Source organism: Cornus florida, unplaced genomic scaffold (assembly GCF_030987335.1).
Source record: "Cornus florida cultivar Cherokee Brave unplaced genomic scaffold, ASM3098733v1 CherokeeBrave_3.0.0_Hap2_Chr08, whole genome shotgun sequence".
Taxonomy (NCBI): domain Eukaryota; kingdom Viridiplantae; phylum Streptophyta; class Magnoliopsida; order Cornales; family Cornaceae; genus Cornus; species Cornus florida.
In genome coordinates, this window is record NW_026775578.1 from 6,925,829 (window position 1) to 6,951,120 (window position 25,292).

A 25,292-nucleotide genomic window follows, 5' to 3' on the forward strand; every position below is an offset into this window, starting at 1 on the left:
GAGCAAAAACATGAACCTGAGTTTTGCAAAATCAAAATTACAGTGTCACAATGATGGATGGGTCGAAGAACTCTTTCTTGTCACTTACTATTAGTTCATTTGAAGCAAAATGACACTATAATTTTGATTTTGCAAATTATTTTAAGATCAAATGACTTAAGGCTAGTTGAAAAAAAAGATCAATTTCAGAAAAAACAAAAAAGGAACCTAGTACCATAAATTGGAATATAATTTTTAATTAAAATCTTTATGTTTCTTACTTGTTACACTTTCTTTTAATAAAAAAGTACACTAAAATAAATGACCACCTATCAACGTATCAGTCAAAACATACAAATTTTTTAATTGCGTAGGGTCATAGATATTTCGTGGAAATAGATATTTTATGTGAGTTCTACTATTGTCCGATGGGAATTGATGAGACTGTACATACCGGGCTTATCACGTAGTCTCTAACCACTGTAAAATTCATGTATTTTGAAGGTTCTCAAGAGTATGTGAAAGAAAAAAAGGATGATATTTTAGAAATCACTCCGAGCATCCTTAAGTCATTTCACTTTAGCTTACAACACATTTGCTAAAACAGCACATAACAAAGGTAAGACATGTAGGTTTACAGAAGCAAATAATGAGCAAAAACATGAACCTGAGTTTTGTTAAACCATACCTAAAAGTGTCAAAATGATGGATGGGTTGAAGAACCCTTTCTTGTCACTTACTATTAGTTCATTAAAAGCAAAATGACAGTATAATTTTGATTTTGCAAATTATTTAAAGACCAAATGACAGAAGGCTTAAAGCAAACATTTCCAATACAAAGATCAAGTCTGATATTTTATTAATATAAGATGTGACCTATAAAAATTCAAAGCAATTGACTAATTATCCTCAACTAAAAAATTAGTTATTAATCATCTGTTAAAAAGAGAAGAAATTTAGGCATTGGGCACCAGACTAGCAGATAGATCAAATTCTTAATCAACAACAAACAAAAAGGAACTTTTCAAACAAAAAAAAAAAAAAAGGAAAGAAGAACAAATGAGCTTTCACGAGTGTACCAAACTTGTAGAAATCATGTATTTCCATCAAATACCAATCAAAAGTCCTCTCTCTCTCTCTCTCTCTCTCATCACAATTACTAAACCTCTTAAAAAATCGTTAACAATAATTCGATACAAACTCGAATTCGGTGACCAGAACATACAAGGCTCCAAAGAATCCTAACCTCTTCATCATATTTTGTGGCTTGAAAATGAAGAGATTAATTTTGTTTATTAAAATGTTTTGAGAATGTTAATATGATAAATTCATAATTTAAATAAGTCAATTCATAAGTCAAATGGTAATAGGGTATTTTTACCTTGATTTGGGGTGTGCATGTTCAATTTACCAATCGTGAGGGGGTGTCATTATCCTAAAATCGCCTAAATTATAACTACATGTCTTCAATCAAAACTTGAGAGGTCTGACTGCAATTTATCTATACCTTTAAAAATAAAATGAATACCTAATTGTATAGAGTCCAACATCTTGAACTATATGAGTCCCCAAATTTTTATATAGTTTGAGAATATATGATCTCAGTCAATCTCAAACCGCCACCCCGTAACTTGTCGAATTGTGGTTTGTTGAAACGATATAATCCCGATAATGTAAATATTTGTGAGTTGTGTTGCATCAAAGAATTAATACTTGGCGTGTGTGTGAGTGTGGAGAAGTTATTGGGCATCATGAGGGTTTTGTAATGTGTTATGGGCCTCCAGTACCGTGGCCAAAATTGAAATCATATGAGAGTGAGCTAGGCCTGTTCAAAAGTTCTGATCTTTCTCCAAGCTTGACCCAACTTCAAAACTGCATTAAGCTGACCCAACTTTTGCAGCACTTGACAACCCCATGTCGCTAACTTCTAACAAGAGAATCATCACAAACAACACTTGATAGTATATTGGCTAATTCTAAATTTACTCATTTATCCAAAAGTTTAAATTTTTAAATAGTGTTATATACTTATCTATTTATAGTTATATATATATTTTTTAATCTGAATTTGATGTGGGACAGCTCTTCGTTGTAGCATTCTTCCCCACCTGAACTCGCAACGCCCTCGTTATGGTTAGGTCAGCTTACCTACTCGAACCTTTCGAGTCGAACGCTTGGCGTGATACTAAATCAAGAATTGAGTCTGGCTTTATAATAGGTAGGTGTTTACCCATTTATCCAAAAACTTAAATTATTAAACAGTATTATATACTCACTCATTTATATTCATAACTTTTTCCATCCAAGATCAGAAACAAACTTTCCTTGTAACACCAGTACACTTTTAGATAACATTTGTAATGATCTTTTGATTTTTTATTATCTCTGAAATGATACAAGTTTTATTACAGTATTATTATAATTTTTTTTTTTTTTTTTTTTTTGTTTTTCCTGTTCGATAGTAGTTTGTCAACTGTCAAGATTTTTAGAATTGCCTTATAGTTCATAACCAAAATTTTTTCTACCGGAAGCTTTGTAAATGTGATTTAGGCCGTTTATTTTGACGTAAATTTTTTTTTTTATGAAAAATAATTTTTTAAGTAAATAACTTTTTATATTTTGGTATTTTATAAAAATTTAGGTTGAAATTGATGTCGAATCCATTAAGCAGGATGTGTAAAATGGTTTGTCAAAATTTAATAGATAAGTTATTTTTCTTAGATTTTATTTTTTTTTTCTTTGTAAATATTTTACTACAATCAAACACTAAAAAATAAAAAATATTTTAGATCCAAACAAACAGAACCATTAAAAAAAAAAAAAAAAAACTTCTAACTTACAAGAAGCAAAATAATAACTTTACAATTAAACAAATGAATTAATTGACTATTGTTATTAACTCAAAAAAAGAATAGAATTCTTATAATTGTCAGTATTTTATACAAAGTGAATTAAATTTTTGCAAGAAAAAAAATGAAAATTCAAATTGTGCAGTACATCACGTTCAGTACTTTTTCGCATTGCCTATCATCACTGGTTAAAGCGAAACAAATACTACTAATTTTCAGGGCTTCATTAACAAGGAACAACCCCACAGTGCGTCACTTGATTAGATGAATAGTTAATTTTCTCAAATGCCAAAATTATCTCAAAAAGCCATGAAAAAAGGGAGTGTAACCTACATCGGATGCCTTGACATTCCAAATCTTTCGAAAATGCATTGGCAATTTACTGGTGAATGTCCCAATGATGAGACAATCCTTTTTATCATCATCTTTACCAAAATAAATAAAGAAAAAAAAATCATTTTATCACCGTCCAATAAAAGAACCACATCCTTGTCAAAGTAGATCTAACGGTTCCCAACAACTCAAACCAACCACAGGTGCTCCATCGGACAAATTTCTTCATTCATGCATGTGAGATCTTTTCCTTGGTGTGAGAATAACATTGGGGGTACTGTATCGCAAAAGATCCATACTCTACCTCAAATTTTTACTATTACTTTATCTCATGTAAAGTGTCCTCATTATTATTATTATTATTATTTGTCTTTTCAAAAAAATTATTTTATTTTATTTTTTTGTCCATATGGTAAGGTATTTTATAGAATTTTATTTGTTTACTTAATTTAAGAGAAAAACAATCTTAAGAGCTAGATATGAGTGAGAAAAAACTTTGCATTTGCCACCTTAAAACAATAGGAGAAAAATCAACATATTTTGACAATATCAAAGATGTGAAATTCAAAAATCTCCATTAATATTTGATCGTAAGACCTGACATTATTTGGTGGGATCCACTCTCTCACATTTAAATAGCCTAACTCTTTATCATAATTTACAGACTTTTTAAATATTATTGTTAGGTAGTTGATTATTATAATTTCACAAAAAAAAAAAAAAATATGTTACATTTTATCTTTTAGCAATTATGTCAAATCACGTTAATATGGGACGACACAAACCCCTCACTCTATAATTGATGTGAAATGTCTAGTCCATTGTATTTACTGCAAAAGATAAAAAGACCACAAAAAAACAAAAGAAAACAATATCAAGTAGTTAAAAAACTTAGGACTTTGTATTGAATTTACAATCTCTAAAGACAAATTTGTCGGTTTGATGAGTACTAGCACAGTATAAAGAAATCAAGGACATTTGATTTTGAAGCAATCCAATTTTTCGATATATATATATATATATATATTTGTGTGTGTGTATGTATGCATGTACATGTACAAACTACACATTAAGTAGCTGTTGGAAGTTGGGACTTGGGTCTACCTTCCATGCATGTCTTTTTTCTTTTTCTTTTTTATTTTTATTTTTATTATTATTTTTTTTATGATAATGTCATCTAAAAGACTTTGACTTAGGAACAAATTTTTTTGTTCTCATTTAGATGCATGAAAAGGAATAGTAGTGGTGGTGGTGGGAAGATAATTATATCAAATGTTATGATTGTGTAACTTTCATTATAATGAGAGAGTAGGGTACATTTGACCCACCAAAGGTATAATCCAAAATGACCCCACCAGAGGTGGGTGGGCAATCATAGTATAAAATTATCATAAAGTGGCCACTGTCACTCTCCCAACTCCTATTATTGGGGTGTGCTATCTCCTTTTTGAATTTTTTTTTGTTTGCATCTTCAAAGTGAAAAGTGCATTTATAAGCACAAAATTTTTAAAAAATGAAACATAAAAGAGTAATTCTCATCTAATATATCCCTATTTACACGAAGTTATATTGTGCTTCACACATGATAAAGTATTCGGTGTGTTCGGTGCATCGAGTATATTAGTGTCATTTGTATACAACATGCGCTAGGACGGACAAGTTTGATGATTCGATGCAGAGTATACCGAGCACACTGAATATATTCTCGTCAAACATGTCATTGGTATGTCTAATCAATGAAAATACATTATCATATGAAATTAATTTCACATACTTCTGAAAACGAGTAGGTATTCGGTGTGGCTAGTATATCGTGCACCGGATTAATTAGAGCCATGCGTGCACAACACACGCCTAATGCATGGTGCACCGAACGCATTAGATATCTATTCTTTGTAAACTGCTCTCAATCAAGACTGTATTAATTTTCATTGATTGGGCATACTAATGACCTAGTATGCCCGGCACGGGCACGTACAAATTACGTACAGTTCTAATTAGCCTAATGCACGGTGCACCGAACGCATTAGATATCTATTCTTTGTAAACTGCTCTCAACCAATACTGTATTAATTTTCATTGATCGGGCATACTAATGACCTGGTATGCCCGGCACACTATTAGTAATATCTACCAAAAAAATAAAAAATCTGATCTGATCCCTAAAATCTTTTTAGTTACAGTTTCCCCACTTCATCCTTGTTTATTGAAGTTGCCACCTCTGCAGTTCAAAAATGATCCAAATTTCTACACCTTATCCTTTCAAAGCACCAACCTTTTAACAAATTAAATCCAACACCGACTTTGAAAAGACCAGCTCAAGCACAGTTGCATAAAGTTCTGTTTTAGCATTCCAAAGCCCACTCCACCATTGTAAAGGGAGGACATGGCACACACCACATGGTTCCAAAAAAATTTATTACTATAATAGTATTAAATTTAGAAAACAAAAACAATGGAGAAGGACATGGTTTACTTATAAACTTGCATTGATCTAACTGGCCAATTCATATTTTAAAGTTTACCTATTTGCATGATAGACTCAGGAAATTGTTCAAGGAGAACAATAGCAATATTAAAATTTAATAGATATATAATTTTAAAAAAGAGAAAAATTACTAGTATTAATACTAAAATAATAGATAAAAAATATCAGTGGGGACAATCTGATTATACACTAAATTCATTCCCACTTAATTGAGTTGATTGGTATCACTAAAACTCTCGACAAAAAACAAAAAAAATACACAAAAGATAATCACACACACTTGCGTTATCCTGAACTATTTAACAACATGTAAAAAATATTTAATAGTCTTGCATGAATGTAAGGATGCAACTTGAATGTGACAAGAAGTTAGATAATATTCAATTCAAGTGCTCAATGCCTTCCATCTAAACGATCTAATTTGATCACAACCAACACTCAAATAATTGAATTAATACGGTTCTCCAAGGATTTGGGTTATCTGTCAAATCATAGTATTTCAATTCTAAGGAGACCGAGTCGTTGAATATATAAATTCTTATTATTATTATTTAAATTTCGGATTTTGAAAAACAGACACCCTTTAATGAAAAAATATAGGGTAGCCATGTAAATAGCCGTAAAATAAAGGGAACAGAAGCATAATGATTAGTTGAAGGGACAAAGAGTAAAATATGTCAACACCAATAACTACCTTTTTTCCCGCTTTTCCCCTCTTTTTCCTGTTCTTATTGAGAAGTCTTGACTTTCTTATGAAGAAAGTTACAAACCCGTCCTTTCTTTGCGGCTCTTTATCAGCAAAAATACTCACTCTATTCACTAGTTATAGACTGTAATCATATAATATTATATACACACATATATACATATATGTATATGTATGTATATATTTGAAATAAAAGCGGAGGCACGAGCATGACCCACCAGAGAGCTCTGTTGCTTTGGACGATTGCAATCTATGCTTTGAACACCACGCGTTTGACAAAAATGGCCAATGTACTCTACTATCACCAACATCTCCATCTGGGTCTCTGTCCCTTTCCCCAGTACCACTCCTCTTCCTTAAACCCACTACTATCATCTTTTCTCTCTCTAGAAATTTCACTTTCCTCTGCCCATGGACAAACAGCAGCAGCAGCTGTCTCTGGCCAAGTGTTCGCGGCAGCAGCGATGCAACGAATGGTTTGTTAATTTGTTACTTCAACTATGCCTTTAAATTCTGATCCAATTCATTAATTTTAGATCATCTTGTTACTGTTTTTATGTGTTTTACTGTATATATATATATTTTTTATGTGATGATGTCTTTTGTTGGTGTGTTTGTTTGGTTCTATTTTTGTTAACTTATACTTTCCGCTTATCCCTCTAATGGGTATTTGAATATCTCTTCTTGGGCCTTGTACTTGGTCCTTGAGCTCTTTTTATTTGTAAAGAGAAAATGTGTTTATGGTTTGCATTTATTTAAGGTTTCTACTTGTTTAATGTGCTTACTTTGTGTTTTGTTTAATTACTTTGTTGGGGTGAGGGCTGCAGTTTTAATTTAGCATCATTGATGTTTGTCAATATATTCTAGAGGGAAACTCGATCATTGGACCTTCCTGTGTTTTAAGTTTGATCGAGTGTGTAGCCGAAAGTATCATGCGTGTAATCCCTCCGTGCTTGGTGAAAGCATCTTGAAGCTAAATTACATCGTATTTAGCTTAAGATTTTTAAAATTTTAGTGTTCGGTTCGGTTAACATGTCGATGCTAGTGTTGACTGCAAAATATGTGAGATGTTGGAGTTACACTGGCCTGATCTCACATAATATGATGAATTCTATAACATATAGAACAGCGGAATTAGATGCAAACAATATTAATTTGGTTTTGTTTTGTTTTTTTTTTTTTCTTTTCGCCCAAGGAGCTTCAGGCCCAATTCACCAGTGCCCTGTCTTTCTTTCTTTGACTCATTCTTAAATAGTTATTTGGTATAACTGCATCTTTTTTCTTTCTTTTTTTCTTTCCTTGTTTTTGTTTTCTTCTGTTTGTTCTCTTTTTCTGTTGTTGTTTGGGCATGTTAAAATTAGTGGGAACTTTTGATTTTATTAACTGTCAATTGACTTTTAAAATTTTCTATGTAAAATGAGATTATTGATCTCACAATCTTTGCTTCAGTTTGGCAAAAAAAAAATTCTTGTGCATTTGCCCTTCTAATTGTTGATATTAGGTAGCATCCAAAAAGCTAAGCACTGATTTTTCTGATTTTCCATTTCCATGTTAATTATTGTAATAATTGCTAGTGTGTTTTATGCTGGTCATTGGTTGCTGATCTTTTGCAGGATATTCCGGGATGTTCCTAGCGATATTACAATAGAGGTGAATGGAGGATCATTTGCATTGCATAAGGTAATTTAACATTCTGTATAATGAATTTGTTATTTTCTAACAGAAAAAAACTTTTTTTTTGATATGACATTTTACTGTCCTGTGAAAATTGAGTGGTTGCTTACGTGTTCTATGATATATATGAGATGAATATCAGAATATGTGTGCCTTCAAATGCATTTAAAGAGTTCAGTTGTCCTTGAATATTTATTTTTTCTCATATATATGAAATTAGTGATTTTTTAAAATATCAACAGATTGCCATTTAATCTGTGGTGAATATGGTGGTGTCGCCATAATAGATAAACAACTCATGTTCTGAAATGTTAAGTGAAGTAAAACACTGCACTCTGATGAACATAATGATGGCTGTAACAGTGAAAAAATATTCACTTTCATTTCTGGGGTCAAGTATGCATGAATTTAAATTCTTCTACAGACAAATTTCATTTAGGCAATAATGTATACAATATAAGACTGTTTAGGCAATTTAGAGAGAACACATTTTCATTGTTTTAGCAGTAACTTCTGATTATATTTTAATTGTTATTAGCAGTTCCCTCTGGTCTCTCGGAGTGGGCGAATCCGGAAATTGGTAGCAGAACACAGGGACTCTGATATTTCAAGAATAGAGCTTCTTGGTCTACCTGGAGGTGCCCAGTCATTTGAGTTGGCAGCCAAATTCTGCTATGGTATTGACTTTGAGATAATATCTGCAAATGTTGCTCAGTTATGTTGTGTATCTGATTACCTCGAAATGACTGAGGAGTTTTCAAAGAATAATCTTGGTCCACGTGCTGAAGAGTATCTTGATATTGTTGTGTGCAAGAACCTTGAAATGTGCGTTGAAGTCTTGCAACAATGTGAGAACCTACTCCCTCTAGCCGATGAGCTAAAAATAGTTAGCCGATGTATTGATGCAATAGCGTCCAAAGCCTGCGTAGAGCAAATTGCTTCAAGCTTCTCACGCTTGGAGTACAGCAGCTCAGGAAGACTTCACATGACCCGCCAAGCCAAATGTGATGGGGACTGGTGGATAGAAGATCTCTCTGTTCTTCGGATTGATTTGTATCAAAGAGTCATAACGGCGATGAAATGTCGCGGAGTCCGGCCTGAGAGTATCGGTGCATCACTCATGAATTATGCTGAAAAGGAGTTGGCTAAGAAATCCAGCTTATGGAATCCATCTAGCCAACCGAAAATTGATTTGGTTGCTGGTTCAAGTGGACATGAAAGACTTGTGGTTGAGACAATTGTTAGCCTTCTGCCTGTTGAGAAACTTGCTGTTCCCATCAATTTTCTCTTCGGGCTTTTGCGAAGTGCTGTGATGCTTGATTGCACGGTTGCTTGTAGGCTTGATCTTGAGAGGCGGATTGGGTCGCAGTTGGATATAGCTTCTCTAGATGATCTTTTGGTCCCCTCCTTCCGCCACGCTGGTGATACTTTATTTGATGTTGATACGGTTCATAGAATTTTGGTTAATTTTTCCCAACAAGATGATAGTGAAGACGATATGGAAGATGCCTCAGTCTTTGAATCTGATAGTCCTCATTCACCCTCCCAGACTGCATTGTTCAAAGTTTCAAAGTTGGTAGACAATTACCTTGCTGAAATTGCACCTGATGCAAATCTCAAGCTCACTAAGTTCATAGCAATTGCAGAAACTTTACCATCACACGCACGTACTATTCATGATGGGTTGTATCGAGCCATTGATATTTACCTCAAAGTACGTTCTACATATCTTTTCTTGTGAGATTTTTCTAGATGAGACTATTATGTGATTTGGTGCTGGCTAATTTTGGAGGGAGGGATTGGAGATAATTGGTTAAAAATAAAGTTGACAATAAACTGATTTTCTAATTGTTTCTTTAAACTTGTTATTCTTTTTTTTTAAATTCTTTTTTTTTTTTTGGTTTTCCTTTTAAAAAGGCACAAGATTGACCAAAACCAAACAAGGATCCTGTGTGCTGACCATTGCTATTTTCTTTTCCTGACTGTTTCCTTTTTAATACAAAATGTAGGCGCATCAGGGTTTATCAGATCCAGACAGGAAGAAGCTCTGTAAACTGATTGATTTTCAAAAGCTCTCACAAGAAGCCGGTGCACATGCGGCACAAAATGAACGCCTTCCTCTTCAATCAATGGTCCAAGTGCTATATTTTGAGCAGTTAAGGCTCCGAAATGCCTTATTCTGTTCTTACCCCGAGGAAGAACACAAGCCAATGCACCAGTCATGGAGGATCAGCAGTGGTGCACTAAGTGCTGCAATGTCTCCCCGAGACAACTATGCATCACTGAGGCGAGAAAATAGGGAGCTGAAACTTGAGCTAGCTCGGTTGCGAATGAGACTAAATGATCTAGAGAAAGAACATGTTTGCATGAAGAGAGACATGGAGAAGTCCAGTTCTCATAAATTTATGAGCTCTTTTTCAAAGAAAATTGGCAAGCTGAACTTTTTTGGGCACAGTTCATCAAGGGGATCAAGTTCTCCCTCAAAGCATTCACAAAAAACCGATTCTAAGGTAACCGAAAGAACGTGAACAAGCATGTTTTTTAGGTATTTCATGTTACTCGGATTCGTTTAACTGCTTCTGTTGAGTAACAATGAGTCATGCTTTTTGGTGATCTTTGTTTCTTTCTTTTTTCTCCCTTCTTGTTTTCTTCCTCCCACCTTGTATATGAGTTGTGGTTCGTTGCATTAGTGATAGAAAGGAATGAGCTTTTTCTTGCAGATGATGGTTTTCAAAGGGTATAACTTGATATAAGAAAATTTCTTATGTAAACATGTTAAAGAAGAGATTGACGGTTGATGCTACCTATACTACTGGATTTTTTTTCTTGTTGTTTTGGTCTTTGATAATATCCTTGATATGTGAAAAAAATTTCATTGATCTTACAGCCTAGTTATGGCACTCATTTTTCACTTGTAAGTTGCAACTACTATCCAAGTGATTCATGAAATACCTCTCTTTCTTTTAGTTTGGTTTCTCCTAAAAGAAATCCCACAATAATAATATATGTGTTTGTCGTAACATCTTATCATTTTCTAACCATCTCTTCAAATTATTCCCAATATTTACCAGCTATTGCAGTTTCCAATGGTCCTGTTTCTTTGCATAACAATGCCCCAGTCAAGTCCTGAATTCGAAATAATTCTCGGTGCAAAAGATTTTTAATCCTATTTTTTTTTTTTATTATGGTATAAATACATGTATAGGATTGTTGAAATTCTCAATCAAAACTTGCTTGCTGCAAACCCTTTAGATAATCGGCATTATAAGTAGGTAAATGAATAATACTAAAACCCTTTGGGCAGTAAACCTGTTACCTCATATAGGCATATAAATGTAAAGGTACATAGAACTAAAGCACAAGATCCCCTCCACAGGGGGGATTCGGCCTCCATTGATAACGATCTTTTGTACAAGAGACGCATATATATATTCACCAACTCTCCAAATATAAAAGGAAATTAACTCTCCTGCTAGAGTATTCTAGAAACATACAATATTTACAAGACCCGGAGAAGATTGTTGAGCTAATATTCTTGGCGAATATTTTTGTTCGTAACAATCAACTCAGGCCTGACTGTGTGGGGTTGTTTTACTGAAACTCTTATCAGTCAGAGTCTTGTTCCTGAGGACTCGTCCCATATTGTGACATCACAAGGCACCAGTTATGGTTCTGGTGGATGGTTGTCATCCCAATTCCCAGGCCATGACTTTAGAGGTGAAGTTTCATTAGGATAGCAATGATGGTCCTCATTCTTTGGAAACTGGTTTTGTTGCCAAGAAGGTTGGTCAAGGAGCCCTCTGGCTTTTAGCAGGCGATAGATTGCTCGATAAGGAACAATGTAAAAAACACTTCCTGGACACAATACTGACTCAGGCCGAACCACAATCCATGGATACTTAAACACATCAGGCCGCGCAATGCAGTGCCTCGGATTCTCCTTCATGATTTCTGCAGCAGTTATCGGTTTTCTGTGAATCTCCACATACTTGCCTGGATGCACCAATTTTAGTACACCTTTCTCACTTCTTGTTGGTGAAGCTTTCATGGTTTGTTCTAGCAGTCAGATGGAGTGAAATGTGAAGTTGGGAATGTGAGGTAAGCTTATTTTAATTCCCTTCTTATACTGTCTATTATCTCATGAGATGACAAAAATGGCGGTGAACTCCATGAAAGGATCTTTGGGTAACATAGCTATCTTTATTTCTAGAGTTTGTTATGGTTGGATACTTTTGTTTAAACACAAGATAGGTGTGTAGTCATCTTAGACAGACCCTTTGTCTTTTATGGTGTTGCATTTGAATATGCTACGGTAATTTCTATGAGCACTGGCTGGGGAATATTGTTCTGATCTTTCTATGTGATATGAGTGCAAAAATTGTATTGAATTGAGAAATTGAATCCTCTCTTGTGTCCATTCCAACGTGTCCCTTTTCTATTATTTAAGGAGTAGTGTTACACTAGCCAACGTTGTATGACAACTTCTTAGACGGTCTAAACCACAACTATTGGCATAGTGAGACCCGCATGTGGGATCCACTTGTCTTTTTTCTAGTTTGAACTCTATGTCGATCGCGGTTGAAAAGTTTCGATAACTTTGTTCTCATCAAATGTTTGTTAATTCACTTGTTACATAACAACAAAAATAAGTTGGGGAATCAATGGAGATATACGATGCAATTAGTTTGTCTTGTGTTGCTCTATGACAAAATTTAATGTTCATGTAGATGATGAAATTGCTCAAAGCTTGACATAAGGCTCTGATTGTTGAATTGAATAACATTTCTTGAGAAGTGCCAGTTAGCTTTAAACAGTTACTTTGTGCTGGAAAAAGGTTGCAGAAACAATTTCCATCCAAATCTGTAAGAAAATTTTCACCTAGATCATAATTTCCTGTAGATATTTCTGAATGGAGTTCCTAAGGAAACTAGAAGCAGTAGTTTGGCTTATAAAGCAATGTCTTGAATATCACCATCCTAGGATACTTTGTTACAAGAGCCTACTTCAGAATTACACAAGAGCTCAAATTAGCTCTTTTGCTTTATCATTCATGGAGATCATAACAATGTGCTCCATGTAACTTACAATAGGCCTAGACGCAAAGAATAATTTTTTAATTTATTTTAAAATTTGGTAAATTACATTGATACCCTTTGAGGTAAAGTCTAAATACAAGTAGATGTAAATTTTGCTGAAACCTACACTGACACGCTTGAAGTTTGGCGCATAAAGAGAGAAGGGGAAGAATGACATTTCACGCAGAAAAAAAATAGACGTTAGTTTAAGTTTCAATACAACTAACATCTACCTACCTCTATTGGTGAAATTCACCCTGTATTTTATTATTATTGAGATTTTCATTGTTTTTTCATGACTCCATATTTGGTAGTTATATATTATTGCTTATATCTATATATATATGGGATTGATAAATTGACTTATACATCTCTGATGCATATTGATTATTGAGATTTTTGGGTACAACTATTTATTCTTCCTATCCCAGAATTGGAAGTCTTCATAGGCAGTAAAAACAAGAATGAAGGCCTTTGTTCACCAATATAAGTTTATTATAGATTGGATTTCAATGCCCCTGTAGATTCTCACTCCCTGAGATGATGATCTAGTATAGAAACGGATGCCAACGGCTATGCCCAGTATGATCAGGGGAACTAAGAACCGAAGGAGCTTGACAACGAGCTCGATGGTTTTGTCCAGGTTGTAGTGAGGCTGCTTGGGAGGACTGCACTTGGTTTTGGTAGGGATGCTAGATGTATTTATGTCACTCGCATAGAATTCATCAGTCATTGCCCTTGCATTGCTACTGTGGCAGACATCCTCCAAATCATCAGTTTCATTCTTTCCTGCAAAAGATTTAGCATTAACAACGTCAAGGGAATTATGTGTGCATCGTTAGTTAGCTCCAATTCATATTCCAAACATATGTTAAGAAACAATATTTGGTTGACAGTTTCAGATCCCAAACATCATCTGAATCGAACTGACTTTGAACTTAATGTAGACACCCATACATCCCATACATGGAAACGTACATATATATTAATAACATTTAAACTGTCAACTAGATTACAACATCACTATGATTATATTTTCTCAGAAACTATTGCCACATTTTTACATGCCTGCTGTTGTACCGATATTTACAGTCATGCTGTACTAAATTAGGGGTCATGGCTCGAATGTAAAACAGTAAAACACACTACACGTACTGCAGTCTCTTGTCATTTCTAACCGTCTCTTTGCCATATATTTACCAGCTCTTGCTGTTTCCAATGGCCTTCTTTCTTTGCAAAACAATGCTCATCCCTCGGAGTCTTGTACCTGAGGACTCCTCCCATCCCCTGCCATCACAATGCACCAGTTATGGCTCTGGTGCATGGTTGTCATCCCAGCCCATGACCTTAGAGGTGAAGTTAATTTCTTCGGGATAGCAATAATGGTCCTGATTCTTTGGACACTGGTTTTGTTGGTCGAGGAGTCCTCTGGCTTTTAACAGGCGATAGATTGCTCGATAAGGAACAATGAAAAAAACACTTCCTGGACACAATACTGATTCAGGTCGAACCACAATCCATGGATACTTGAACACATCAGGCCGCGCAACGCAGTGCCTTGGATTCTTCTTCATGACTTCTGCAGCAGTTATGGGCTTTCTGTGAATCTCCACATACTTGCCTGGATGCACCAATTTTAGTACACCTTTCTCACTTCTTGTTGGTGAAGTTCTCATGGTTTGTTGTGGCAGCAGTCAGATAGAGTGAAAAGTCTAAGGTTGGAATGTGCGGTAAGCGTATTTTAGTTCCCTTCTTATACTGTCTATTGTCTCACGAGGTTTCAAAATTGGCGATGAAATCCATGAAAGAATCTTTGGGAAACATGACTGTCTTTGTTTCTGGATGGAGTTTGTTGTGGTTCAAATAAAAGGAAGGTGTGGAGTATCATAGAAAGACTCATTGTCTTTTATTTATGGTGTGGCGTTTGAATTTTGTATGATAATTTCTATGAGCATTGGTTGGGGATTGTTGTTCTGATCTTTCTATGTGCAAAAAATGCATTGAATTGACAACTTGAATCCTCTGTTTTGTCCATTCCAACATGTCCCTGTAATTATAGAGAGAGAGAGAGAAGAGAAGTGGGGATTTAAAAAAGAAGGAATAGTAATCTCTCTGTGATTATAGTTTTGTTCACGACAAAGATTTCTAACAACGATTTCATAGAAAAACACTCCCTGGAAGCAATACTCAGATCTCCATCATGGGCGTTATTCATGTACTTGTATTTATTTTTCATGAAAGTGATTCATGCATTCAATTATTATATAGATGCCCAACCACATGCCATCCCATAAACAATTGCTTCACAAGGCAACGAAAATGAATAAAATTGTATATTTCCGTAGTTTTTGCGTTTAATGTAAAAATTCCATTAATATTTTTCATTAAAAGTTTAGGGGTGAAAAGTGGGCCAGTTTGGGAAGATCATAAACGGCTCAATAGCTCATCATTTGCTCCCATCATTTGAGTCTCCAACAATTATTCCACTTAGATAAATTAATTTCAAGATGTAAGGCATCGGGGCCATGATGTGCGGGTTTACCCACACCTGACCCATTGACTTATGTATAATTATTTTAAATTATTATTATTTGTTATGAATATATAAATAAAGAAATATATAATGAAACTTATTCAAAAAAAAGTTTTATTAGTAGGTAAAAAGTACATAATACAACATACTATCATACATATATATAGATGAATTGCACCGTCTCTGTTTACTTGTTCTTGATTTCACACCTTTATCTTGCATCAATCAAGTGGTTAAACATCAACAATCCAATGACAATTCATCACTTGCATCACCAAATCAATCAGACTTGATTCCTCCGTGGATAAGATTTTGATATAATCGTTGCTATTACAAATTATTATTATAATTATTATTCCCTTTTTAGAAAAGCTGCCCAATTCGAAGTATATAAATGATATGAAATTTGACAAGTCCATATTTATTTGTATATTTTTTTTTTTGCGTCTGCTAATTAGGATGACATCTTGCAAAAATAAATTAAAAAATAAAAAATTAGGAGGACATCGGTAACTAAATAATGTTTTTATATGACACTCACTATGTTCTTGGTTACATAGTTAGGTATGGTTAACTTTCCCAAAATGTTAAATATGGTTACACAGTTAAGTTACAATAAAAGTGTATACTTAAGAACTTAAATTACGATTTAACAATTCAATTGCAAAACCCACATTTCTTCTTTTCTAATTCAACAAAATTACTTTGCTCCCTATTTAAAGTTTTTCTAAAATAACATTATCAATTTTTTAGGGTAAAAAATCTATTTATTGGAAACAAAGGGAATTAAAATATTGAAATAAAAAAATTCCAATATGAATCAATCAAACACGAGCACAATTTCTGCCAATAAGTTTCAAAGGGTGTAGAACTTGATATAAGAAAATTTCTTACGTAAACATGTTAAAGAAGATAATATATAATCACTACTTTTGTAAACATGTTAATTAATACTCCTGGAGTGGAGAGACCAGCCAAAAAAAACTGAACCCTAGATTTCTCGGACACGGTTCCTTTATTTAAAGTAGTGATTATATATGACTTCTGTGGATGGCAGCCTGCTTTGTTTTGTAGATTGGGGGATCAGACTTGGACGGATCTTGGGAGCCACCATTTACAATGGCCGGTTGTATGACGTTACCAACGAAACTGCATTTATTTTACAGATGAAAGTTTTTTTTTTTCTCCTAGTTGGTACTAACACTTCCACATTGAGGCTCAAATTTCTTATCTTTGAGAGGTAGAAGCTTGATACCGCTAGGCCACTGGCATGTTGCAGATGAAAGTTTGTGGAATATATCATCCCTATATGATGGTGGTCCAAAAAAGGTTGTAGTGATTTGGGCATATTCAGCTTAGATGATGGGAGTATCAAGTCATTCTTTCCAACTGGCTCTCATTCATATTTATCTCATTCTTTGATGTTAGGAATTGATTTCATGTTGGTGTGTTAATTAAGCAAATTCCTTTCCCTCTGTAATCTGTATCGCTGTGCTTGCATTGCTATTGTTATAGTCATTTTGGTGATTCCAGTGACCTTAATGTGTCTCTCTTTTCTAGTGTTTAGGTTTTATAAATTATTGTAACCTTTCTTCTGTCAAAACACAAGTCTACTAATTTTTCCTCTCTCATTGTCCCAACATTGTACATCAACCTTGAATTTTATTGAATCGGATATTTTGTAAGCTAATTTATTTGCATTTTCTTAATTTGCTTGGTCAGGCCTGCTCTTGTCTGGTTGTCCTTCGAGATTCTTTGGAAAGCCAATTAGTTCGTTTTGAATTTGAATTTTTATTTGAATTTTTATTATCCTGGTCATTGATTAAGTGGTGTTGCATGAATACTCACTTTGTTGCATTATTGATCAAGTTGTGTTGCATGAATACTCACTGTACGACATATAAATCGCATCTAATTTGCCCATTTAGCAAAATAATTTAAATGAATCCCATATATGCATGTGAGCGATTTTTGTATGATTTTGATGTTCATCATGATTTGACAATCTTAAGTTATAGATATGGAACCTAAAATTAGTTATATTTTGTAGCTACATTTCTAACAGAAAAAATTGGTTAAAGTAGTCTATTTGGACATGTAAATATGGACGTCCTTGATACGTAGATGTAAGTTTTGCTGAAACCTACATTGAACCCCTGAAGTTAAGCATGTAAAGAAAGAAGGGACGGGTAGTTTTAGGCTTACAGACTAATAGCATTGAACCTGCTCCAATTTTGATTTATCCAACATGCAGAAAGTAAGGTTCCTCTAAGAGTGGAATTCTTTCAAGCTCACGCCAGCATCATGTCTTGCTGCAAGTTATTCATTAGGAAAACATTTTTTATTTTTTATCAAAGCATTAGGAAGACATCAAATGAGAACAGAGCTTGTTTAACCAGTGCATTCAGCCACGTATGGGGTCTTTATGGATCCAAGTTCATGATTTTTTTTTTTTTTTTTTTTTTTCCCTTGGCCAGTAACTCACCTCTCACTTTCGAAGGTTGAACAGATACCACTAGACTATATCCCTTGGTAGTCAAATTAACTAATGCACAAACTACAAAAGTAATAAGATTGAGGTAGTTTTCACCAAGGCACAAAAAAGATGACTAATATAATTTTATTATGGATTGGATTTCAATGCTCTTGGAGATTGTCACTCCCTAGTCCCTAAGATTAACAGAGGCCTACGGCCAAGCCTAATATTAACAGGGTAACTAAGAACTGAAGGAGGACTGTCCTGGTTGTTGTGAGGCTGCTTGGGAGGACTGTACTTGGTTTTGGTGGGATTTTAGATCCCAAACATCATCCAAAGCAAACAAACTTTGAACTTAAAATAGACACCCATGCATCACATACATGAAAACATATATATCACTAACATTTAAACTGGCAATTAGATTACAACATCACTGTGATTATATTTATCTCAACAACTATTTCCACTTTTTTACATGCCTGTTGCCGATAACAAAACCTTGTTAGCATCACCGATATTTACATTCATCCTATACTAAATTAGGGGTCATAGCTCAAATATAATACAGTAAAAAACTGCATTCAGTCTGTTTCATTTTCTAACCATCTCTTCAAGTTATTCCAGATATTTACCAGCTCTTGCAGTTTCCAGTGGCCTTCTTTCTTTGCATAACAATGCTCATCACTCGGAGTCTTGGTCCTGAGGACTCCTCCCATCCCCTTCCATCACAATGCACCAGTTATGGCTCTGGTGCATGGTTGTCATCCCAGCCCATGACCTTAGAGGTGAAGTTTCTTCAGGATAGCAATCATGGTCCTGATTCTTTGGACACTGGTTTTGTTTGTCGAGGAGTCCTCTGTCTTTTAGCAGGCGATAGATTGCTCGATAAGGAACAATGTAAAAAACACTTCCTGGACACAATACTGATTCAGGTCGAACCACAATCCATGGATACTTGAACACATCTGGCCGCGCAACGCAGTGCCTTGGATTCTTCTTCATGACTTCTGCAGCAGTTATCGGCTTTCTGTGAATCTCCACATACTTGCCTGGATGCACCAATTTTAGTACACCTTTCTCACTTCTTGTTGTTGAAATTCTCATGGTTTGTTGTAGCAGTCAGATAGAGTGAAAAGGTCAAGGTGGGAATGTAAGGTACTTAAGCCTATTTTTCCTTCTTATACTGTCCATTATATCAAGAGATGACAAAAATGGCGGTGAAATCCACGAAAGGATCATCGAGAAACATAACTGTCTTTGTTTATACATGAAGTTTGTTGTGGTTGAATAATTTGGTTTAAATGCAAGAAACGTATGGAGTATCTTAGGAAGTCCCTTTGTCTTTTTATGGTGTCACATTTGAATATGCTATGGTAATTTCTATGAGCACTAGCTGCGGAAATCTTGTTCTGATCTTTCTATGTGATACTAGTGCAAAAATTATACTCATTGGCTCAAATTAAATCCTCTCTTGTGTCCATTCCAACATGTCCCTGTGCTTTTTATGTACTTTTTGAAAAGGATCAACAATAAAAACAGTGAGAAAGAGGAGAAGTGGCGATTAGAAAAGTAAAAAAGAAAGAAAGAATAGATTGACTCTGTATCTACACTTCTGTTCACGACAAAGATTTCTAACTATGATTTCATAGAAAAACACTCCCTTGAAGCAATTCTCAGATCTTCATCATCAATGATTAGGGTGTGATTTTTTATATTTGTTATTTATTTTCATGAGTGTGATTCATGCATTCAGGGCATTCTATTATTATAAAATACTATAAATTAGTTGGGGAATCAATGGAGATATATGATGCATTAGCTTGTCTGCTGTTGTTATATTACAAAAGTGAATTGAATAACATTTTTTTTTTCCCGAAAGTTGAAGCAATCACACCCCCATTGTTCACGAATCACAATATGTTCCTAGTGGCACTCGAACTCTCAATCATCCCTTTGGAGAGTAGAGAGCATACGCTTGTGCCAAAGGCCATTTGGTGAATTGAATCACATTTCTTGGGAAAGTGCCGAGCAGCTTTAAACAGTTACTTTGCGTTGCACAAAGGTTGCACAAACAACTTCCATCCAAATTTTCTAAGAAAAATATTTCACCTGAATGGAGTTCCTAAGGAAATTAGAAGCAGTAGTTTGGCTTATAAGAGCAAGGTCTTGAATAGTTGTGGTCACCAACAACTTCATGTATCAAGACCATGTTATTTGTAGAAAAAGCAAGCGAACAGACAAACTCATGCAAGCTTGAGAAACACGTCAAAGCCTACACTCACTTAAACTTTTCACCATCCTACTTAAGAATTTAGATGAGAACTCAGACTAGCTCTTCTGCTGTATTATTTATGGAGATCATGAGGAGTCCCTTCCACTACGCGCTCCTTGTACATATAAGAGATGTTAGAGTGTGTTAAGTAAGTTTCGACAAAACTTGTATTTACTTGTAATTGAGCCTTACCACAGAGGTATGAGTGCCTATATTTTATTATTATTGAGATTTTCCCCGCTTCTTCATGATTCCAATTTTGACAGTTGTTTGATTAGGTTTTTATTTTAGTGATTATAAAAAAAAACTATTTCTCTAACATTTGAACTGGCGATTAGATTACAACATCACTCTGATTATATTATCTCAAAAACTATTGCCACTATTTTACATGCCTGCTGCAGATGACAAAACCTCATCGCCACCACAGATATTTACATTCATGCTATACTAAATTAGGGATCGTAGGTCTAATATAATACAGTAAATTAAACATTGTTCAACGTGTTTCATTTCCTAACCATCTCTTCAAGTTATTGCAGATATTTACCAGCTCTTGCAGTTTTCAATGGCTGCCTTTCTTTGCACAACAATGCCATTGTAACAATCAGCTCAGGCAATGACAGTGTCGGATTGTTTATTAAGACTATCATCACTCGAAATCTTGTTCTTGAGGACTCCTCCCATCACCTGGCATCACGAAGTACCAGTTACTGTCTGGTGCATTGTTGTCATGCCAGCCCATGACTTGAGAGGTGAAGTTTCTTCAGGATAGCAATGATGATCCTGATTGTTGAGACACTGGTTTTGTTGGTAGAGGAGGCCTCTGGCTTTTAGCAGGCGATAGATTGCTTGATAAGGAACAATGTAAAAAACACTTCCTGGACACAATACTGACTCAGGTCGAACTACAATCCATGGATACTTAAACACATCAGGCCGCGCAATGCAGTGCCTTGGATTCTTCTTCATGACTTCTGCAGCAGTTATCGGCTTTCTGTGAATCTCCACATACTTGCCTGGATGTACCAATTTTAGGACACCTTTCTCACTTCTTGTTGATGAAGTTCTCATGGTTTGTTCTAGCAGTCAGATAGAGTGAAAGTCAAGGTTGTTGGAATGTGAGGTAAGCCTATTTTAGTTCCCTTCTTATACTGTCCATTATCTCACAAGGTGACAAAAATAGCGGTGAAATCCATGAAAGGATAATTGGGAAACATGACTTTCTTTGTTTCTAGATCGAGTTTGTTGTGGTTAAATAATTTGGTTCAAATACAAGAAAGGTGTGGAGTATCTTAGAAAGACCCTCTTGTCTTTTTTGGTGTCGCATTTAAATATGTTTTGGTAGTTTCTATGAGCATTGGCTGGGGAATCTTGTTCTTACCTTTCTATGTGATTCTTGTGCAAAAACTGCATTGAATTGACAGCTTGAATCCTCTCTTTTGTCCATTCCAACATGTCCCTGTACCTTTTATGTCTTTTTGAAAAGGAAAAAGAATAAAAACAGTGAGAAAGAGGAGAAGTGGAGATTTAAAAGTAAAAAAGAAAGAATAGATGGAATCTCTGTATACTTCTGTTCATGACTAGGATTTCTAACAATGATTTCATAGAAAACACTTCCTGGAAGCAATTGATATTCAGATCTCCATCATCAATGATTAGGGTATGATTTTTTTATTTTTTATTTTTTATTTTTTTATGAGGGGGTGATTCATGCATTCAATTATTATAAAACACTCAAAATAAGTTTGGGGAATCAATGGAGGTGCATGAAGCATTAGTTTGTCTGTTGTTGTTCTATTACATAATAGAATTGAAATTTTTTTTTTTTTTTCTTTTTTTTTTTTTTTTTGGAAGTTAAAGCAAACACTCTCATTATTCATGGATCACAATGTCCCTAGTGGGACTCGAACTCTCAACCTTTGGGGAGGAGAGATCATGCCATTGCGCTAGAAGTCCTCCGGTGAATTGAATAACATTTCTTGGTGCAAGTGCCAATTAGCTTTAAACAGTTACTTTGTGCTGGACACAAAAGTTGCAGAATCTAACTATTCACCTGAGTGGAGTTCCTAAGGAAACTAGAAGCATTAGTGACTTATAAAGCAGTGTCTTGAATATTTGTGGTCAGTAACAACTTCATGTCTCAAGACAATGTTTTCTGTCAAAAAAATAGGTGAACAGACAGAAACTTGTGCAAGCTTGAGAAACATGTCAAAGCCTACACTGACTTAACTCTTCATCATCCTAGGATACTTTGTTCTACCAGCCTACTTTAGAATTTACGCAAGTGCTCAAACTAGCTCTGCTGCTGTATTATTTATGGAGATCATGATGAGTTCCTTGCACCACGTACTCCATGTACATATAACAAATGTTTACTTACATTTACTTATAATTAAACCTGACTGCAGAAGTATGAGTGCAATTTAGCCTATATTTTATTATTATTGAGATTTTCCCTGTTTCTTCATGATTCCAATTTTGACAGTTGTTTGATTAGGTTTTTATTTTAGCCCTTATATGTATAAGGGCTGAATATTATTATTGTATACATATATTTCATCTTCCTAAATCTTCTTCTTCACTCTTTTTTTTTTCTTTTATTTACTTTTTTTCCTGGTTTTTGCATCATAGGTCATCATTTCAAAATATATGCAATAAAATATAATAGAGGTCATGCATCTAAAAACTGTGTAGCTTTAGCGACATCAATTTCGCCTGCTGCAAGAAACCAATTTCAGGATGACTCAATAATTTAATGAGGCTGCTTGGGAGGACTGTACTTGGGTTTTGGTGGGATTTCAGATCCCAAACATCATCCAGAGCAAACAGACTTTGAACCTAATGTACACACCCATGCATCACATGCATGAAAACAACTATTTCACTTACATTTGAACTGACAATTAGATTACAACATTACTGTGATTACATTATCTCAAAAACTACAGCAACATTTTTACATGCCTGTTGCAGATAACAAAACCTCGTCACCACCATAGATATTTACATTCATGCTATACTAAATTCGGGGTCATAGCTCTAATATAATACTGTAAAACACTGCATTCAATCTGCTTGATATTCTAACCGTCTCTTCAAGTTATCCCAGATATTTACCAGCTCTTGCAGTTTCCAATGGCCGCCTTTCTTTGCATAACAGTGCTCATTACTCAGAATCTTGTTCCTGAGGACTCCTCCCATCCCCTGGCATCACAAGGCACCAGTTGTGGTTCTGGTGCATGGTTGTCATTCCTGCCTATGACCTAAGAGGTTAAGTTTCTTCAGGATAGCAATAATGGTCCTGATTGTTGGGACACTGGTTTTGTTGGTCGAGGTGGCCTCTGGCTTTTAGCAGGCGATAAATTGCTCAATAAGGAACAACGTAGAAAACACTTCCTGGACACAATACTGATTCAGGTCGAACCACAATCCATGGATAGTAGTACACATCCGGCCGTACAATACAGTGCCTTGGATTCTTCTTCATGACTTCTGCCTCAGTAATCGATTTTCTGTGAATCTCTACATACTTGCCTGGATGCACCAATTTTAGTACACCTTTCTCACTTCTTGTTGGTGAAGTTCTCATGGTTCCTTCTAGCAGTCAGATAGAGTGAAAAGTCAAAGTTGGAATGTGAGGTAAGCTAATTTTAGTTCCCTTCTTATACTGTCCATTATTGCACGACATGACAAAATTGGCGACAAAATCCATGAAAGGATCTTTGGGAAACATGACTGTCTTTGTTTCTAGATTGAGTTTGTTGTGGTTGAAATAAAAGAAAGGTGTGGAGTATCTTAGAAAGACCCATTGTCTGTTATGGGGTCGCGTTTGAATTTAAAATGATAATTTCTATGAGCATTAGCTGGGGAATCTTGTTCTGATCTTTCTATGTGATACTAGTGCAAAAACTGTAATCATTGGCAAAAACTGAATCCTCTCTTTTGTCCATTTCAACTTGTCCCCGTACCTTTTATGTGTGTTTTGAAAATGAAATAGAATAAAAACAGTCGGAAAGACAAGAGAAGTGGGGATTAAAAAAGTGAAAAAGAAAGAATGGATGGATTCTCTGTTATTATAATTTTGTTCATGACAGAGATGTCTAACAATGATTTCATAGAAAAAAACTCCCCGGAAGTAATACTCAGATATCCATCATCAATGTTTAGGGTATGATTTAATTTATTATTATTATTTTTCAATGATATGATGCATTAGCTTATCTGCTGTTCCACTACAAAATTGAATTAACATCTTTTATTTTTTAAGTTAAAGCAAACACACACCCATTATTCACGGATTACAATATGTCCTTAGTGGGACTCAAACTCTCAACCTTCCCTTTGGGGAGGAGAGATTTGGTAAATTGAATAACATTTCTCCGAGCTAGTGCCAATTAACTTTAAGCAGTTACTTTGCTTTGGACAAAGGTTGCAGAAACAACTACCATCCAAATTCTTGTAGAAAAAATTCACCTGAATTGAGTTCCTAAGGAAACTAGCAGCAGTAGTTTGGCTTATAAAGCAATGTCTTGAATATTTTTGGTCACCAACAACATCATGTGTCAAGACAATGCTTCATGTAGAAAAAGCTGGTGAACAGACGGAAACTCATGCAAGCTTTAGAAACATGTCAAAGCCTGCACTGGTTTAAACTTTTCACCATCCTATCATATTTTTATTATTATTGAGATTTTCCTTGTTTCTTCATGATTCCATTTTTTATGGTAGTTTCATTAGGCTTTTATTTTAGTGCTTATATATATAAGGGCTTGATAAATTGACTATACACCCCTGATGAATATTGATTATTGAGTTATTGGATAAAAATATTTCTCCTTCGTAATTCTTCTTCTTCTCCCCTATTCTTGTTCTCTTTTATCTTTTCTTTATAATAAAGGTCA

The 25,292-nt window shown here is 34.8% G+C and overlaps 2 protein-coding genes across 2 annotated transcripts; one reads left to right on the forward strand and one right to left on the reverse strand.

The window, feature by feature from the left end:
- Nucleotides 1–6,674: 6,674 nt before the first annotated feature.
- On the forward strand, nt 6,675–10,860 carry LOC132269130 (BTB/POZ domain-containing protein At5g48800). The gene is made up of 4 exons (XM_059770187.1): nt 6,675–6,831; nt 7,969–8,035; nt 8,571–9,743; nt 10,039–10,860. The coding sequence occupies exons 1-4, from the start codon at nt 6,767–6,769 to the stop codon at nt 10,555–10,557; spliced, it is 1,824 nt and encodes a 607-aa protein (XP_059626170.1). The 5' UTR covers nt 6,675–6,766; the 3' UTR covers nt 10,558–10,860.
- A 2,722-nt stretch (nt 10,861–13,582) lies between these two features.
- On the reverse strand, nt 13,583–20,832 carry LOC132269644 (cytochrome b5-like). The gene is made up of 2 exons (XM_059770894.1): nt 20,784–20,832; nt 13,583–13,893 (listed from the first exon to the last, which is right to left on the reverse strand). The coding sequence occupies exons 1-2, from the start codon at nt 20,830–20,832 to the stop codon at nt 13,583–13,585; spliced, it is 360 nt and encodes a 119-aa protein (XP_059626877.1).
- Between the last annotated feature and the right edge of the window lie 4,460 nt (nt 20,833–25,292).